General features: G+C 46.4%; 1 protein-coding gene across 2 annotated transcripts in view; it reads left to right on the top strand.

The window, feature by feature from the left end:
• Positions 1–19,997, top strand: part of KCNQ5 (potassium voltage-gated channel subfamily Q member 5) — a 585,721-nt gene that overhangs the window by 519,121 nt on the left and 46,603 nt on the right. For both annotated transcript variants that reach the window (XM_032651575.1, XM_032651574.1), the window contains one exon: positions 4,970–5,190. In XM_032651575.1, the coding sequence (XP_032507466.1) occupies positions 4,970–5,190 (221 nt within the window). The remainder of the gene's footprint in view (positions 1–4,969; positions 5,191–19,997) is intronic.

Raw genomic sequence — 19,997 nt, 5'->3', positions numbered from 1 at the left:
AAAATTATAACCACATTTACCAGTTCATTCAGTCCTTGCTAATGAATCCTTTTTGTTAACAGCTTTATGAAGCCATCAGGTTTTTCATTAGAATTCTTCAATTTCTGACCAAGTTTGGCATTATAGTCTGAAAGTCAGAAACTTGTATTTATTCAAAAGTCCTTTTTATAAATCTTCTTGAAGAGGAAGCATTTTTGCAAAGGCATTAGAGTGAAACTCTAAGTGTCTATAATGACAAAAGACTTATGAAGGCATGGTAAGAAGGCACGTTTAAAATCTGATCACAATAAAATTAACAAAGTAACTTGGTTACTGTTGTGGAGCACAGCACTTAAGGAAGCAATAGTTATTTACTTAGCCAAGGTAACAATAAAAGATTTCAAAGGCAAGTACAGAACAGATCACTTAAGAGGTAAAGAAATTTAAAATCTGTTATCAGAGGCAGTTCAACATTTTAAGAAAACTTGTCCTCTTAACAGAAAGAAAAGCCAAATTCAAGTTTTGCACCAGCTTACTTTTAAAATTCATTTACTTAATTAAATTCATTATAAACTTAGTCAGTCCTGACCATGCATAAAACTCTTTCCTCAGGGGCCACTTTTCACAAAACTTTCTATCACTTTCTGTATCTCTCACTTTATTTTTCCATTCAGGAGCCGTCAACTCTAAATTAGACCTACTTCCTTTTTTCTTAATAAAATGTAATTCCATTCCTCATACCTTTTTTTACGAAAAACATACATCCTACTTTCCTTAAGCAACCATGAACTGTCCTTTATGTCAGCACTCTGTAGATTGGTAAACATACATCCAAATAATAATTTTTTAAGAATGTGCTTTCTTATAGAAAATATCTCAGTGTGGCACCAAACACATTTTTTTAATAGTTCCAAACCTTTTGTTTCTCTGTAGAAGGAAGACAATGTTCAGTAATTAATGTTTCAGTATCTTATTTTATTTGGAAATGGCCTAGTTATTTAATAAGCTTCCATCCTTTCACTTAATTTAGCACAACTCTAAATGTTTTAAGTTGTTGAATATCTGGAGAGATTATTCTTAAGTAGACATTTCTAAAACATAATTATTCCTAAAAGGTTCACCCAAGACTCTTATCTCATTTGTATTTTCTTTTCTTAAAAGTTTCTTCACATTGGGCTTCCCTGGTGGCGCAGTGGTTGAGAGTCCACCTGCCGGTGCAGGGGACACGGGTTCATGCCCCGGTCGGGGAAGATCCCACATGCCATGGAGTGGCTGGGCCCGTGAGCCATGGCCGCTGAGCCTGCGCATCCGGAGCCTGTGCTCTGCAATGGGAGAGGCCACAACAGTGAGAGGCCCACGTACTGCAAAAAAAAGAAAAAAAAAGTTTCTTCACATTGAGTTATTTTCATTGCTGACAAATTTGCAACAGATATAATAAGATCCTATTTAGTTTATATTAAACCTAGTCACAATAAAAGTATTATACTTAATGTTGATGGCTCAAGACATGTCTATTAATTAGATCAACAAACAAAAACATTAACACCAGGTATTAATTTAATATTGACTATTTCCCAGTTCACGTGAACCTGAAATTTAGCTTAATTTTTCTTGTTTTAGAATTGTTTTATTTGTAAGTGCTTACTTTTCTTTTAAGCCAATTAAATGGAGCTCATTTACAAATTAACCTCAGCAATATTATCCAAAGACACAGACACATACTGAGACATAAACATATATCCAGGCCGTCAGAGATCTCATAGTTTCCACTTGAGATTTAAAATGTCTCTTTGCCTGTTTTTTTTTTTCCCCCTTGGCTTGAAGTTCTACTAATTAACCCAAGGCTGAAGTCTCAGGCAAAGTGGGCTGTGTTTTGTAGCTCAAGGACATGATAAGAGTTAACTTCAGACTTTTTCCTAGGCATATTTTCGTTCTCTCAGGGTCAGGATTCTGAAAAAACGATTTCAACAGACTAGCTGTTCTAACTGCACATGCAAAAAGAAACCCCTTTTGCAATCTCAAAAAATTTTTATCTTAACCAGTTTTCTCTGGAGTCTAAAGAATATTGTGGCCATCCTGACTGAAGGAACCTAACTTGTTTTGAATTTGGGAAATGTCAGCGATGGGAAAGGGAACATGGACTCTAATAGTGCCCATGTCTCCATTTGCTACTTCCTGGCGTTGGGCAGGCCTGGATCTTGTGTGGGGAGGGGAGAGGGGCTTTCGCCCTGATCAGGGGGTGGCTGATGGGGAGCTGTGGGTTGAGATGGAGTCGGGGGCTGAAGCAGGGGGTTCATGGGGCGGGGGACAGGAGAGGTCGAGTAGAGGGTCATCTAAGAGATCTGCTGGAGAGGGAGACAGGGGGGGCCGGGGGGATAAGGCGGCAACAGAAAGACACATGCGGCATGAGTCCCTCGGCTCCGGATGGTGACTGCAGGCCATAAAGGTCTGGACGTAAGGAACCTCTGAGTCCCCTCCTTGTTTCCGCCAAAAGAGATCAAGTTGGAGGATCGTGTTGTAATTTAGTGTGCCATTAGGAGGCCATTGTTCTCGGTCCCCCGGTTTATACTGGGGCCAAGCCGTGTTACAAAAGAAAATGAGCCTCTTCTATTTGAGATTTTCAGGGTCAAATTTTTCCCGTTTCTGAGGATACAGCCGACGGGTGAGTCTGAGGGAGGCTCCCGAGACATAGCAGAACCCATGCTTAGCCTGTACGCCGTAGAAAGGGGGTACTGAGAGTCACCAGCTGACAGAGAGGCGTCCCCTTTGTCCCGGTGATCTCTCCATGTGACTAAGGCACAACATGGGCCGACTGTCCCAACAATCGCGTCTGACCGTGAGAGGTGACCCGTGAGCGTGCGACTGAGGCCCCATGCAACTCGGGCAGGGAAGAAAGAAAAGAGAGAGAGATTCCCGGGACCCACCGGGTGACTCACCGCTTGGCCATGCCCTGAAATGTGAAAAGCACTCCTGGGATGGCTCAGAGGCAACACTTAGGCTCCTGTAAGTCAATCTGGACGGAGAAAAAGGTGAAAGTGTAACAGAGAAGACAGGCTGAGGAATCGGCTTTGTAGTCCTGCCGGGAAGGCGGCGGCCAAGGGGAGGGGGCTCAGTGTTCTGCTTGAACCAATACGTCGTGCCTCACGGTGCACGGAAGTTTTCTTGCTGGGGGCAGATGCGCTAACAGCCTGGTCTGTTCCCTGACCCCCTTATCCTTTCACAGGAGTCTTAAAGCGGCAAGCGCCCTAATGGCTTTTAAATGCCTGACCTGTGCCCGCATAGTATCAATCGGCCTAGTCCGCAGTCAGGAGGAAGACAGAGGGACCCTCACCCGTTCTAGGTGGCAGTTACTGGGGCAAAGCGAGCCGTGGAGCCTTCGGAACACACCAGGATGTGGCCCTGGCCAGAGTTCCTCTGTTGCTTTCACGGAAGCTTGCCTGTTCACAGAGCGTCCCAAGAAATGAGGAGAGGAGGTGGGGGAGGAGATGGCCCCCGTACAGGCCACCAAAATGTCGTGGTCCGAGCGCGGGTTGGAAGAAGAATGTCCAGACCTGAAGAATTTTAGAAAAGAGTGAGTTTATTGAGAACAAACAGCAGAGATGGTGAGGGGCGCTGCGAATCCCGCGGGCCCACTCCCTGAGAGACCAGGGAGAGCTGACCCCGTTTGTGGGCTAGTAGCCAACCTTTATAGCCTCAGGACAAAGAAAATTCCTACTGGCAGGATGGCATTAGGTGATTGGTCAGGAGGATACAAGGTTACTACATGGTGATTATTTTGCCTAGTATGGAGCCAGGGGGCTGTCCAGTTTAGATTAGGAGAGACCATGGCAACAGTTGCTATGGGGGCTCGGTTAATTCCGGCGTTTTTGTCCTGTGTCCTTGACGTAGGGCTCCACATATAGTAGTGTGTGTATGTTAATATCCCAATTTTTCCCTCCCCCCATGGCATCACTTTCTAATGAATAGCACAGTAGTTTATAAATGAACAAGAACACGAACAGACTGGGTCCACAAAGCTCCATACAGTTCATCTGATGCCCACAAAAGTCCCTCAGCTATGTTGCTATTTTTATCTCCAAGCTAGAGGCGAGGCCTCCAAATCCAGGTCTCTGACTGCAGTCTGCCCTTCCCGGCCCTTCACACCCGACCCGTGCTCAGGAGGGCCCGGAGGTGCACCCTGTGTTTTGCTGCCTTGTTAACACTTCCTTTATCAACCGACCTCAGTTCAGGCCTAGCTGGTGTCTGAGAACTGAACGTGAACAAATACAATTTACCAGGAGCTGCCACAGCAAATCAATAACCTGTCGAATATCAGGAAACTGCTGGTGAACACAGCATCTCATTCCATCAGTCAGTCATCTCGTTCATTATAAGCTGTGTTCGTTCTACCTTGTGTGGTTTTTGTCTCACCAGAATGAACGTGGTGTTAAGTGTTGTATGATTGATATTGTCTGCAGTGCCGCCAGCCGCTCTGAGACCGCATGGATCTGGAAATCGTAATCTTGCCTGGAGTATAAAATGCATGCGATACATGTGCATGTGTAACTGTCATCCCCATTTTCCCGTACAAATGTTTTAGAAATTACAAAGAGATATGCTCCCCCCACCCCGCAGAAAAAAACAAAACCTTTTTTTTTAGGTCTCAAAAGTTGAGGTTAAATCTAAAATCTGTTTCTAAGGCGAACACCAAACCAGTTCTCTGGGCTTTCCAGTGTCATTATGCACAAACCGCTGTGCTTGGTCTCAGGCTTCGTTGAATCCAGGAAGGGTGTGCAAAACTGTGGAATGAGACGGACTTGAATGCGAACAGAGAGGTTCAATAAAGCTCAAATTTGCAATAAGGGAAAACTGTATCGCTGTGCCCCTACTTGCTAAGAACACTCTGTGTATTGAAGTACATGGCCGTATGCAGTTTCATCCGAGCATTTACCCACGTGGGTGGACGGCACTGACCGAAACGCGCTAACGCTGCCCTGTGCTCCGCCCGCAGCCAGAAGCTCAGCTTCAAGGAGCGCGTACGCATGGCGAGCCCGCGGGGCCAGAGCGTCAAGAGCAGGCAGGCCTCGCTGGGCGACAGGCGGTCCCCCAGCACGGACATCACCACCGAGGGCAGCCCCACCAAAGTGCAGAAGAGCTGGAGCTTCAACGACCGCACCCGCTTCCGGCCCTCGCTGCGGCTCAAGAGCTCCCAGCCCAAGCCGGTGGCAGACGGTAAGCCCCTCCCTTTTCTCCGTAACCGTTTCACTGTACGCTCGAGATGATGGGTGGTTAATTCTCCGCGGTGCCAATCGCAGAGAGAAGGAGACAACCCCAGGGGAAGAACTGTTCGTTTGTCTTCTTGGAAATTTATTCCCTGCTTTGGGCGAGTGTACAGAAGTTTACTTTTGGAAGCAACTTTGACAGCTAAGTCTATGTTTCAGGGAAGTCAGACACAGTGTTGTTAATTCTTCACTCGTATCTCCAGCATATCGTTATTTCTCAGGCGAGGTGCGTATCAGGTCAACAGGACTGTGCTTCAGACGCACAGGACGTGTCTGACCTGCAAAGGCCCGAAGATGGCCAGGTGCTCGGGAACCTTGAGACACAGGGAGAAGGGGCTGGAGCCTTTCTGGACCCAGTGAGGATGCGGTTCCTCTTCTGCTAGGCTCTGTTCTCCCCTAAATCAGAGGCCATTGCTCATCTTTGTTAGAGGGGTTCTCACTGAAAGTTCTTATCTAATGATAAGTGGAATTCAGGTTCTTCTCCCGAGAGGCATTAACCTATTTTATTTATCGGATTTTGTGGCAGAAGCTTACTTGCCAACACGTTTTATTGAGTGCCATATAATTTCAAGGTTTATGAAGTAAAACATTTTGTTTTTCATTTAAGATTAGCTTGGCTTTCCTTTTAAGAACGCCCCCTAGGATCTCTTATCCTGGGCAAAGAACCAAAGTCAAATCGCATCTTCCATTAACACGGAAAAGCCCGCAAAGGCCGTCAGCCCCGCTGTGCGCACTCCCGAGCAGAACCTGCATTCTCCCAGGCAGCGGGATAAAATTAACAACCCGGGCCCACAGTGACCTCAGGCTCCCTCGGCCCCCGGCCCACCCAGCCCATTCAGAGCTCGTGGGGCCGCCCCCCACTCTCAGGGACGCCCCCGGAGTTCCCTCCTCACACTTCCCACCCTTCACACCCGGGAACATCGGGCTCTCCCAGCAGCGCCCAGCGGCTGACCCAGCACAGGCCCTCCTGGCGGAGCTCGCAGCTGCCATCTGGGCTGCACACTTGACCCGCCAGGTGCCTTCCTCCTGCCGCTGTGCTAAGGTGGGAAGTGCTCCCCCCAGCACCGGACACCCCTCCCGGCCTTACACCAAGCCCCCAGTGTCCCGAGTCACTGGCGGCACAGATCTCAGTGTCCTCTGGTCTCCGCACTCTCCTCCCTAGGAGTTGGCTGAAAGCCCATGAACAGCTGAGTCAAGAGTTAGCAGTTACAAGGCTTGTGTAGCACTCAAAATAGACTTGCCAGATATAAATGGACACATGATTTCTGGAAGGCAAGTTGGCAACAGATATCAAGAGGCCTTTACATCTGCCTAAGCTTGGACGCCTCCCACCCACCAATTCCATTTCTAGGATACAGTCGATATAATGAAGTAGCAGACGTTAGAAAAGATGCTATAAGTCTAAAATTATTGAAATAGATAAAGGACCACAAAAAGTAAATTATTCCATCTTGGCTGTGTGTGGATGTGTGTGTAAATTCATATATTTATAGTAAAAGTTCTGGAAAGGTTTATAACAATGAATGAACAGTTACCTCCAAGAGGTAAGATCAGAGTTATATTTTGTTTCTTCATGTTGTTCATCTGTATTTCCTATTATTTCTACAATGAACATGTAAAGCTTTTGTGATAAAAATGCAGAAGAGGATTTTCTATTAAAAAATCAGGTCCTCCTCTCAGACACTGCCCTTTTCCTCTCCCTCACTCTGGGGGCCCTTGGTCTAACTGGTGGCCACCAAACCCCTCTCCTTAGGTGGCGTTCCTCCTGGTCTCGGTGCCGGGGACTAGCCTTCACCGGGGGTAGACGTGGACTGTCTGATGAGGTTTGACAGCTCCTACTACGAATAGAACTGTATTAGGCTCCGGGGCTGCCGTAACAAAGTACCACAGACTGGCTGGCTTAAACAACGGAAACTTATTTTCTCACGGTTCCAGAGGCTACAAGTCTGAGATCTCCTTGGGTCGCAGACGGCCACCTTCTCCCTGTGTCTCCACTTCTTCCCTCTGTGCATGTCTGTGTCCAGATTTCCTCCTCTTATAAGGACACCAGTCATATTGGATTAGAACCCACTCAGATGACCTCATTTTAACTTCATTATCTCTTTCAAGACCCTGTCTCTGAATTCTCAGGGACTGCGGGCCGGGACTTCAGCACATGGAATTTGTCGGGATGCCATTCAGCCCATACCGGAGCCCCTGCAAACTCACAGCACAGCATCCCCAGGGGTGCACACAGCTCCAACCCTCGCCCTGGGTCCACACGCACTGGAAACGCATGTATTGCCACAGCGGGTCCTTACCCTTCCAACGTGGGCTTCAGAAAGCATCGCTTCCGTGCTGTGAGGTCCTTACGGTTGGCTGAGCACATCTAAATATAAAAGTCAGAGAATCCAGATTCTGAATATGGAAAATGAATTCTACTTGTATGTTTGGCCAGAGGGGAAGCATTTTTCAAAGACTCCTACAGTCAGCACTATCCATCACACTCTCTTCAGTTACTGCAAAGATGTCTCAGAGGTCAGACAAATAGAAACAGAAGTCCTGTTCTCTTCCAAACCACAAACTGGAAAGGTCTCCTACCGTGCATTTTCTACATCATCTCGTACACGTGCAGTTCTCTTTGGTTAGGAGGGAATTGCTTTCCCTGGTTGATACCTGTCTGAATTTTGGTTCTGAGTCCCCCAAGTGACAGGAGGCCGACTGCTGTCCTGTTGAAGTAGCTTTGTTGGCCGCCCACCCGCAAGAGACCATGACTCCTGACTCCTTGCTCCGTACAGTAGCCCAGAACCTTGACCTCTGATTTACCTCATGGTTAGATGTTGGGAAAACAGAAATTCACTTTTTATAGGAAAAAAAACTGAAGTAGCTATCAAATAAATGTAGATTTCAATTTATACATTTTGATATATAGTGCCTCTATGTGTTTTAAGTATTTCTAAAATCCACTTATTACCCATAGAAAATATAATACTGCATCCAACTCCCAATTATTCTGGATCTATTTGCTCATTCGCTTCTGGGGCTCTTTTTTTTCCACTTCTGTTTTCCCTTTATGTATTTTAGGCATTTCAATGCCCATTAACAGCTCAGGGAGAGTGGATGAATAGCGGAAAGAAAAATAGAAATTCAGACTGGCCTTGAGGTTAATAACTAACTTACATTTGGAAAATAATGAGCCTGTTAACTAAAAGACACCATAATAGGAAAACAAAAGAAATTCAAGGTTAATCTGTAAATTTTAATGATTCTTCCCAAATCTGATAGCCTTTACTACAGATGGTATTATTGTTATAATTTAATGACTCTTACAAAAGGTTATTAAGTATTACATGTTGTTTTTATTTGCTATCATTTTTGATGAAATTTACATGTTACGTTTTAAAGGGACACAATTTTAAATTTCACATCCATGTGTACCAGAGAAGTGGAAAGTAACAGACAGATGTTGTCACCAGAAATTTACAAAGCGCAAAAGGAAGAAAGTAAACTGTAAGGGACTAGGGTGGTGTTGCCTGCCAATAGCAAACTGATTTTGACCAATATGATATGAATAGTAGTTTTAGTTTATAAATCTAATAATAAGAGATAGAAATGTTCCACTAGTCAATCAATAGTATTTAAGCCTCTTCATACAATCTCAGAATTTAGGTAGGATATGACTTTTTTAGATTCCATATGTAATGAGGGTCTGATCATGCATTTTGTGTCCTTCTGTGTCTGGCTTATTTCAGTTGGCATAATGGCCTCCACGTTCATCCATCTTGTTGCAAATGGCAGGATATCTTTCTTTTTCAAGGATGAGTAATACTCCATTGTATAATTTATACCACAATTTCATTTCACTATATGTATATGTATATCAAGCCATCATGATGTACACTTTAAATATGTACAATTTTCATTTTAAAAGTAAAATAAAAATAAATTAGGTGGCTTAAAAATATTTGTATTTTAATATACAAGAATAATAATGATGAAAGTAACATTTATTGGCTGGCACTGTTCTGAATGCTTTACTTTGATGATTTCATTTAATTCTTCCAATAACCCTATGAGGGAGGCAAGTCGTGATCCCCATCTTGTGAATGAGGGAGCTGAGAGCTGCCCAGACCTAAGAGCCGTGAGCAGGGCAGCCTTGGTGCACACCCAGACCATCTGATTTCCCAGCCCTCCTGGAGGACACGTTCAAAGCTGCACCCTCAGATGTCGTATCGGTTTCCCTTTAAGCATCTTTCATTTCTCCTTTTTCGCACTGTTGCTCTTCCATCTTCAGTTGGCCAGATCCCCCTCCCTTAGAAACCATTCGACTTTGCCACTGGCCCACCCCTCCTTCTCCCAAGCTCAGCTGCCAAACCTCTGAAGTGCATTGTCTTCAAAGAGTGGAAGATTCGGGGCTTCCCTGGTGGCACAGTGGTTGAGAGTCCGCCTGCCAATGCAGGGGACACGGGTTCGTGCCCCGGTCTGGGAGGATCCCGCATGCCGCAGAGTGGCTGGGCCCGTGAGCCATGGCCACTGAGCCTGCGCGTCCGGAGCCTGTGCTCCACAGTGGGAGAGGCCACAACAGTGAGAGGCCCGCGTGACGCAAAAAAAAAAAGAGAGTGGAAGATTCGGCAAATTGGGAAACGGCCTTTAGATGACCCGTCTCTGTGTCGATCAAGCACCCGGCAGAGGCTCAGGATCACAGCCACCTGGCCTGCGTGTCACCCAAGTAGGGAGGCAAACCGTGAGGCCATCTGAGGTCTGTTTCCACATACAGAAGGTGGTATCATGAGATGGACAGCCGTCAGCACAGACGAGCACATGGAACGTGGCGGAAGCAAGTCCAAGGAATGCCGGGCAGCAGAGCCCAAAGGATGAAATTAGGGAGAGCTAGGGGCAAGCCGAGGTTTCTGGTGACTAGTTAGGTTGCTATCGAAGAGGCTGTCGTGACGGACCCTGCTGTACTGGGAATGCCTTTCAGAGTTGCATCAAAGAGCACGAAAATCTCGACAGAGATAAGGCAGTAGCTGGAGGTGGCTCTACCCTGTAGAGCGTGAAAAAAAAAAAAATCCGTCTCGAATACTGCATGTAACGTGCATGTCTTAACATGTGTAACATGGGTGCTGCTCAAGGAAACGCATCAGTTCTTGTGGGAAGCCCTCAGGGCTCGTGCTGGCTGCTCTAGTTCATGATAAAGACTAGCAGCCTTGGGTGCAGGGGTCCCCGAGCAGAGGCTGGGGGGTAAAGAGGCGAAATGCCTGAAGATCATGGGGGTCCCTGAGGCCCGTTCCCTTGTTCCAGGCACTGCAAGGAGCTCTTCTCTCTTCACTTCTCTCCTTTGCCTTTCTCCTCCAGCCAGGGTACCTGCTAGGGTGACTTTGGCTGCGGGGCACAAGAGAAGCAGGCTCCACTACCTTAACCAGTAGTGAAAAGTATCATCAGCACTTCGTGGAGAAGGTCAGAGGCAGGACGGCTCCCAGCCAGGAGGCAGGCGCCCTGGCTCCCCTGCTCTCGGCTCTCTCCTTCCATTCTGCCCAGCTGTGGTCTGTGTGCTGCTTCCTCCAGGCTGGCAGCCGGATGGCTACGAGCATCTTCCCCACACACAGCGCTTTGAGAGGCAAAGGGGGGACCACCCTAGGTTGTGAGGAAAACGGTCCACTCACGTCTTAACGTAGCAAAACTGGGTCTCACGCCTGAAATGACCACTGGTGAGGAGAGCAGGCGCTGGAGTTGCCAGTCGGCATCCAGCACCTGGCCTGCGGCCAGACTCCTCCACGGCGAGTATGTCAGGGGACGGGGCAGGGGGTGTGACTGGAGAGATGTGAGGGTTTCTGTTTGGGGATCAGCTCTTGGGAGAAAACCTCCAGTGGTGTCTGACACAGCCAAGAAATCTTCCCTGCTTCGTCGTGAAGGTGGCGGGGAAGAATGCTCTTAAACATGCTTCCTCCCCAGTATTCTGTCCACACGTCATTTCTGTTCCTCTGAGCGTCTGAAAGCCAGATTGAGACATGTTTTTTGGTTTATTTCTTGTTTATCATTATCTTTTATTTTTTTCCTCCTTTCTTTCATCACCAAATCTCCATGAGACCGTGACCGCAGACCGGCCTAACTCCTTGTATTTAAAAAGGACAAAGTGGGTAAAGGAAAACCTAGGGAAAAATAAATGAATTCGGATTGAGATAATACAATCTGTCCTCACATGCAGTCGGCCCAGATTGTGGGCTTCCTATCACCACGGCCACCAGGGGAAAACTGGGGCAGCCGCCTTCCTCAGCACCTCCTCACAGCCCCAGACACCCCATGCCTCAGGCTGCTTGCCTGGTACCCCGTCTTCCCTTTGGGTGAATGACAGCCGACTGGGTCTCACCTGAAATGAGCAAAAGAGAAGAAATGCACAGCCCAGGATGCCGGAACCCTCAACTCCTCTAGAAGGTAGAACGTCCATCCCCTTCCTCTCTTCTTTAACCTCTGTCCTCTGGGTCCCCAGCCCACCGTCTCGTAAACATCTTGTTTGAGATTGTCAGTAGATCAATGGGAACACTGGCAAAAGGGAAGCATTTTAGTGCAGTGGTTTTGCAACCAGCCTCAACTAACAGACTCCCGTACCCACAACGGGGTATCCTCCTCCAAGCAGCATAAATCACAAGCTACCAGCATTTCATATTTCACCCAGCCGCACACACGGCCCTTTCATCTGGTGCTGGGCCTCTTCTGCGCTTCTTTTCCAATGGCGTCTGCTTCCCTTGTGTTTTTTTTCAGTCTCTCCAGTTGACATTTTTGGTGTTTCCACAAAATGCCAAGCACAGCACTGCACTTAGCGTTTTTCCTGACTTCCTGCACTGTTGATCCAGCTTCAACCAGACTCTGATTAGCGTTTTCCACAATACATGTTACCTCCTGGCACTTTATGAAATTACCTGATGATGACTCTGCGTCGTGTTGACAGATTTAGTTCTTGTGAAGGCTGTGTTCCCTCAGGGCTTCAGCTGGACCCTGGAAGGGACCCCTGACTGGGGAGCTCACCCACTCCTCTGAGCTCCACCTGGAACAAAGCCTGAGGGTTTTCTTTCACACCAGAACAAAAGGATTTCCTGAGAATGACTGGGTCGAAAGTCTGGAAATTAAAAGTCCAGTCTATGCCCAACTTAACTGTTGGCATGATTCTGTGCAAAAGCCTGGAGGGTATTTAGTAGGAATCTGAAGCACACTTTCCATCCCTCACCAAGGTAACTGGTGAAAAGCATTACCTGGAGGAATCACCTCAATTCCTGTCCACGGGTTTCTTTTCTCCTTAGTTGTCCGGGTTCCCCATTTATTCAGCCAGGGATGGGTCCTGCTCCTCTCCTGGGTGTCCTGCACCCTCCCTGTCCCCCAGCATCTGCTCTTGTGTCCCAGGGTTCTTATCCCTATGGGGGGTTGGGGAGAAGAGACCTTTCAATCTCTGGTTATAGACTCTAAGAGACTAAGTATTTATCGTATTTCCGGTAAATGATTGCTTTTTCCAATACTTTTCGTGAAATGCCTGTTCCTCGTTTTTAATTACTGGGAAAATGCGTTTCTATTTTGATTGAACTGGAGATTGCCGTGGCTTTCTATTCTAATCCAAGTACTCTGTATCACAGAACAAGATTTCTGTCCAGATTTCTCTAGGTTCTTCCCCAATGTTTGTTGTCACCCTACAGTGATAGGGAAAATTATGTTTGGTTTCTCGTGGTGGGGAAAAAATAGCTCCCTGCTTTAGATCTGAGTTTTGAATGGATTCTACCTCCTTTCTTCTGGCAGAATCTAAGATGCCAGGTGACCTCTGAGTACAACCTTACGCCATGTCTTTCCACCTTCTGCGGATCCAGGTTTTATTGAGAATTGCAGGGTTGTGTAAATTGGAGCTCTGAATTTTGTTTCTCCAGCACAGCAAAGTGTGTGTGCATGTGTACGTGGGTGCTTTAAGATGAATTAGAATGCTGTATTCGTTATCTGTTACTTAATGGACACTTACACTCTCACAGTCTCTGAGGAGGTCAGGAGTCCTGCAGTGATTTGGCTGGGTGATTCTGGCTCAGAGTCAGGCTCTCGCTGGGCCCAATGTCATCTCAAGGCTCAGCGGGGAGGGTAGGGGGTTGGGGTCCATTCTCAGCTCACTGCAGCACTTGCTGGCAGGTCTCATTCCCTCCTCACATCGGCCCCTTCATTCGTTGCCTGGACGTCCTCGTGAGGTTCAGCCGCAGAGACAGTACACGCTCAAGAGAGGGAGAGAGTACCCAAGACAGAGGCTGCCGTCTTTTCAAAGAACCAGCTTTTAGTTTCGTTGATCTTTTCTATTGTTTGCTTCATCTCTGTTTCATCTATTTCTGCTCTGATCTTTATGATTTCTTTCCTTCTACTAACTTGGGGTTTTGTTCCTGTTCCTCTAGTTGCTTTAGGTGTAGGGTTAGGTCGTTTATTTGAGATTTTTCTTCTTTCCTGAGGTAAGATTGTTTGCTGTAAACTTCCCGCTTAGAACTGTTTCTGCTGTGTCCCGTAGGTCTTGGATCACCGTGCTTTCATTTTCGTTTCTCTCTAGGTGGTTTTGACTTCCTCTTTGTTTTCATCAGCAATCCATTGGCTGTTTAGCGGCATATTGTTTAGCCTCCACGTGTCTGTGTTTTTTACAGTTTTTTTCTTGTAGCTGATTTCTCATCTCATAGTGTTGTGGTCAGAAAAAATGCTTGATGTGACTTGTTTTCTTAAATTTACTGAGGCTCACTTTGTGACCTAGCATGTGATCCATCCTGGAGAATGTTCCATGTGCACTTGAGAAGAATGTGGATTCCGCTTTTAGATGGAATGCTCTATAAATATCAATTAAGTCCATCTGGTCTAATGGGTCATTTAAGGCCTGTGTTTCCTTGTTGATTTTCTGTCTGGATGATCTGTCCATTGGTGTAAATGGGGTGTTAAAGTCCCCCACTGTTATTGTGTTACTGTAGATTTCCCCTTTCATGGCTGTTAGTATTTGCCTTATGTATTGAGGTGCTCCTACGCTGGGTGCATATATATTTAAACTTGTTATATCTTCTTCTTGGATTGATCCCTTGATCATTATGTAGTATCCTTCTTTGTCTCTGTGGCAGTCTTTAAAGTCTACTTTGCCTGATATGAGTATTGCTACTCCAGCTTTCTTTTGATTTCCATTTGCATGGAATACCTTTTTCCATCCCCTCACTTTCAGTCTGTGTGTGTCTCTAGATCTGAAGTGGTTCTCTTGTAGACAGCATATATATGGGTCTTGTTTTTGTATCCATTCAGCCAGTCTACATCTTTTGGTTGGGGTATTTAATCCATTTACATTTAAGGTAATTATCAATATGTATGTTCTTATTGCCATTTTGTTAATTGTTTTGGATTTGTTTTTGTAGGTCTTTTTTCTTCCATTCCTCTTTTGTTCCCTTCTCTTGTGATTTGCTGACTAACTTTAGAATGGTATTTGGATTCCTTTTTCTTTCTGTGTGTATGTATCTATCGTAGATTTTTGGTTTGCGGTCACCATGAGGTTTTGGTATAGCAGTCTATATATAAACAAGGTTGTTTTGAGTTGCTGGTCTTTTAATTTCAAATACATTTCCAATATCCTGCATTTGTACTTCCCTCTTCTCATGATTGCTGGTTTTGATATCATATTTGTGTGTGGATGATTTCCTACCTTTATTGTATGTTTGCCTTTACCAGTGAGCATTTCCATTTGTAATTTTCTTGTTTCTAGTTGTGACCTTTTCTTTTCTGCCTAGAGAAGTTTCTTTACCATTTGTTGCAAAGCTGGTTCGGTGATGCTGAATTCTCTTAGCTTTTGCTTGTCTTTGCTTTTGATTTCTCCATCGAATCTGAATGAGATCCTTGCTGGGTAGAGTAATCTTGGTTGTAGGTTTTTCCCTTTCATCACTTTAAATATATCCTGCCACTCCCTTCTGGCCTGCAGAGTTTCTGCTGAGAAATCAGCTGATAACCTTACGGGAGTTCCCTTGTATGTTATTTGTTGCTTTTCCCTTGTTGCTCTTAGTATTTTTATTTTGTCTTTAATTTTTGTCAGTTTGATTACTATGTGTCTCAGTGTGTTCTTCCTTCGGTTTATCCTGCCTGGGACTCTCTGCACTTCCTGGACTTGGGTGACTACTTCCTTTCCCATGTTAGGGAAGTTTTCACCTATTATCTCTTCAAATATTTTCTCAGGTCCTTTCTCTCTCTCTTCTCCCTCTGGGGCCCCTATAATGCAAGTGTTGGTGCATTTAATGTTGTCCCAGAGGTCCCTTGGACCTCATTTCTTTTCATTCTTTTTTCTTTGCCCTGTTCCATGGCAAATGATTTCCACCATTCTGTCTTCCAGCTCACTTATGCATTCGTCTACCTCAGTTACTGTGCTATTGATTCCTTCTCATGTATTTTTCATTTAAGTTATTGTATTATTTATCTCTGTTTGTTTGTTCTTTAGTTCTTCTAGGTCTTTGTGAAACATTTCTTGTATCTTCTCGATCTGTGCCTCCCTTCTTTTTCCAAGACCATGATCATCTCTACCATCGTTACTGTGAATTCTTTTTTGGGAAGATTGCCTATATCCACTTCACTTAATTGTTCTTCTGGGGTTTTATCTTGTTCCTTCATCTGGGAAATATTCCTCTGCCATCTCATTTTGGCTAACTTTCTGTGATTGCAGTTTCCCTTCCATGGGCTGCAGGGCTATAGTTCTTCTTCCTTCTGCTGTCTGCTCCCTGGTGAGTGAGGCTGTCTAAGAGGCTTGTGCAGGCTTCCTGGTGGGAGGGACTGGCTTCTGCCCACTGTGGTTGGAGCTGGGTCTTGCCCCTCTGGCAGGCAGGGCCGTGTCAAGGGGTTTGTTTAGCAGGCTGCTGTGGGCTCAGGAAGACTTTAAACAGCCCGTCTGCTGTTGGCTGGGGCTGTGTTCCTGCCCTGTTGGTTGTTTGGCCCAAGACGTCCCAGCACTGGAGCCTACAGGCTGTTGGGTGGGGCCGGGTCTTGGGGAGAAAAGGTGGCTTCCAGGAGGGCTCATGCCAGTGAGTACTTCCCAGAATTGCTGCTGCCAGTGTCTTTGTCCCCACAGTGAGCCACAGCTGCCCCCAGCCTCTGCAGGAGACCCTCTAATACCAATAGGTAGGTCTTTCCCAGGCCCTCATGAGATCACCACTTTTTTTCCCTGGGTCCTGGTGCACACGAGACCTTGTATGTGCCCTCTAAGGGTGGAGTTCCTGATTCCCCCAGTCCTGGCCTTCAAACCCAGATTCTCTGGGGGCTCCTCCTCCCATTGCCAGGCCCCCAGGCTAGGGGCTCAGAACTTTCACTCTTGTGGGAGAACTTCTGTGGTATAATTACTTTCCAGTTTGTGGGTTGCCCACCCAGAGGATATGGGATTTGATTTTACTGTGATTGCGCCCCTCCTACTGTCTCGTTGTGGCTTCTTCTTTGTCATTGGATGTAGGATATCTCTTTTAGTATGTTCCAGCAGTTTTCTTGGTGATGGCTGTCCAGCCGTTGGTTGTGATTTTGGTGTTTTCGTAAGAGGTGAGGTCATGTCCTTTTCTCTACCTCTGCTGCAGTCCTTTATAGCCTAACATCTCATCACCTCCTCCACCTCAGGGTCACACAGACCAACCCTGGGACAATGTAAAGGGGACTGCACAGAGCGGTGGGTACCTGGAAGTGGACTCACTGGGGACCATCTCAATGGCTAGCTACACGGATGCCGTTGCACTGGCAGGTCTTTTAAGTGACAGGTTTCCACCACTGCCTCTTGTCTTTCCAGGAACCCCAACCACCAGCTTCCCATCCCTTTCAATTGTCTCCATTACCTGCCTCCCTCTTGAGGCATTTGGGCTTGGGGTCTCCAGTCTAACCATGTCACGTCCAGAATCCTACGTATTATATTTCAGGAAAACCCCAGCACATCCTGGTCAGCCTTGGGGACAGCTAGACTTTTGTGTTCCAATCTTAGTGCAGCCTTTCAAAAGTCATATGGAGCATTTGATTAGTGTAACAAGAAATAAAAGAACGTAAGGAAGCAGGAAGCCAGCTAGTCAGGAGCAAAACCAAAGTGTGCTGACCTCCACCCCAGAGTTCTTTCTGTTATAATGTGTGGCCCACCTTTAGCTGCTTCAAGAGGTTGAAGGGATGTTCTTGGTCACTTCGAAGAGCAGCACGAGAACCCAGTGTGAATACCAGCTTTTAGCTCAGTATCAGGACAGTCTAGCCATGAGAGACCCCGCACCAATGGAAGAGCCCATCCCTGGATGCCTTCACCCCAAACCTGGATCATCAACACTCAGGGGCTCCAGCCCCCGAGGAGGTCAAGCCAGACAGCCCCAGAGAGATCTGCTCACCCCACGTTCTGCAACTGTTCTTCTGGCTCCTCCTCAACCGTCACCTCTTATGCCCCCTGAAAAGCAGAGGACGAGGGGAGGACTGGCTGAGGGATGCTGCTCTGACCTGCCCTCACTTCCTCGGATGCAGAGAAAAGTGCTTTGCGTGGCCTCTTACCTCTCATGAGCCCCACCCTTCCTCCTCCCTTCCACTGTCGGCTGCAGCCCTGAATCTCCTGAGAAGTGTGTCCTCTGTGCCCCGCCTACCCTGACGTGTGTGCCTGTGCGTGTGCGTGTACATGTGTGTGTGCGCACGTGAGCTCTCCAGAGTGGAGCCTTCACAGGACGATGAATTCCCTTCAACTGGTGGGTTCCATTCAAGTCACCGAATGTGGGGGGACTGCCCAGGGCCAGCATTTTTCTGGCACTAGAGGGGCCAGGTGAGTAGACATGACCCATTTGTCTGTAAGCTTTACCACCAGCCCCACCCCAGTGACCGTGTTGATTGGCCCTGGGGAGTGGGGACGCATCTTCCTCACTGTGCAGCCTTCACACTTTCCACGAAATAAGCACAAAGTCAGCTATTACACAGATCACAGAATTTAGCCCCTATATAAGGGGAGCACTTTTCAGCTGCATGGTGATTTTTCATTCATATATTTCAAGCTCTTTCCTTCAAAGGCACACTTAGTTCTCTGTTCCACAAAGAGAAACCAATAGGACACAATTTTTAAGTTATATTTAATTGCTCTCATGGAGTGTTCTACTGGGTAAAAAAGAAAGAAAGAAAGAAGAAAAAAAGGCCAGGATCCTTTCAATGGCTGACCCAGGAAAAAGCCAAGTTACCCAGGCTTTGCTTTCTGTTATCTGCAGTATGAAGCTCAAATTGTTCTAAATTCCTTTTATTTTCAACGTCTGATTTTTCCCAGCTTTTCTTCTCTTGCCATCTCTTTCGTCTGTTGCCATGTACAATGCGTAACAACAGTTCCTAAACTCTGAAAATATAGAAAGCTCAGAAGAATATTGCCTGGGGAAAATTAATCCCTGTACCTCTAGTCACAAAGATTCATTTGCACATGAAACCCTGAATTCCCCCTGGTGAGAGATTTCCATCTTTCATTAATCTTATGCAGTAGCAACTGGTGTACTACATCACTGTGTCAGAGCCAGTGAGTAAGCTTTCCCCAAACTGAACCTGTGTTCCCATGATTTTGTGTTTTGGTTGAAAAAAGTCATGACCTCACGTTGTCTTGTATTTGTATCAGTTACCTGTTCAGACAAAGCTGTTCCCTCCCCCCGGATTTAGTGGCTTAAAACAGCAACCCTTTTTCAGCCTGCACTTCTGTTGGCAGTTCTTCGGGCCTTGGCTGGACTCACCTGTACACCTGTGACCAGCTGCTGGGCAAACCCATCTCCGCTCGGTGCAGTCTCCCAGACTCCAGCAGGTCGGGCAGATTCTCGTGGTGGTAGGTTCCTAAGAGAGTGTTACCAAATGCAAGTCCGTGTGCCTGACGCACAGTGAGGCCAAACAATACCGAAACATCGGTGTTTGGAGCAGAGAAAGGTTTATTGCAGGGCCGAGCAAGAAGAACAGGTGGCTCAGGCCCCAAAAACCCCCGAACTCCCTGAAGGGTTTCAGCAAAGCATCTTCAAAGGCCAGATGAGGGAAGGGCTGTGGTTACTTGTTGCAAACTTCTTTGTGTAGCATCCTTTGCTCTTGCCGCTGTCCGCTGTTGGGTCACAATGTTCCTGTAAACCTCCAACAAGACAAATGTTATTCTCTGTTCTGCAACTTTGTTATCTGTATATGAATGTAAACGGTGTTATACCCTTAAAGGTCAGAGCCTTGAGAATGGGTTGTTCTGTATATTTCAGGCTAGAGGCAGCATTCTTAACTGGAAGCAAAAGGAGTAGAATACAAAGGTTAAAGTAAAAGAAGCAGATCCAGTATGGAGTCAAGCTTGTTCTTTGTTAAAAGAGTAGAAGCGGAACCTGCAAGTCTGCTGAGGCCTCGGCTCAAGTGCTCACAGAGTGACAGTCACTGCATCCTGAGGGTCACAGCAAATCATGGGGATGGCCTAACGTGAAGTGGGGACTCGACTGTCCCAACCCACACCCGCCACTTTAGCTTACTCTTATTATGTGCAGTTGGTTCTGCGGACACGGTGTCGATGGATAATCGCTTTGTGTTTCTTCCCATGGTTTCTTTCACTTCCAGAGCCTCAGAAGGAAAGGGAGGGAAGACAACGTTGTTAGCATCTAATATATGACAGGAGTTGTCTAGGCATTTTCTTTTTTATTTTATTTTATTTTTTTAACATCTTTATTGGAGTATAATTGATTTACAATGGTGTGTTAGTTTCTGCTATATAACAAAGTGAATCCGCTATACATATACATATATCCCCATATCACCTCCCTCTAGCGTCTCCCTCCCACC

This window comes from Phocoena sinus, chromosome 12 (genome assembly GCF_008692025.1).
Source record: "Phocoena sinus isolate mPhoSin1 chromosome 12, mPhoSin1.pri, whole genome shotgun sequence".
Taxonomy (NCBI): domain Eukaryota; kingdom Metazoa; phylum Chordata; class Mammalia; order Artiodactyla; family Phocoenidae; genus Phocoena; species Phocoena sinus.
This window is presented reverse-complemented; position numbering and strand designations above follow the sequence as displayed.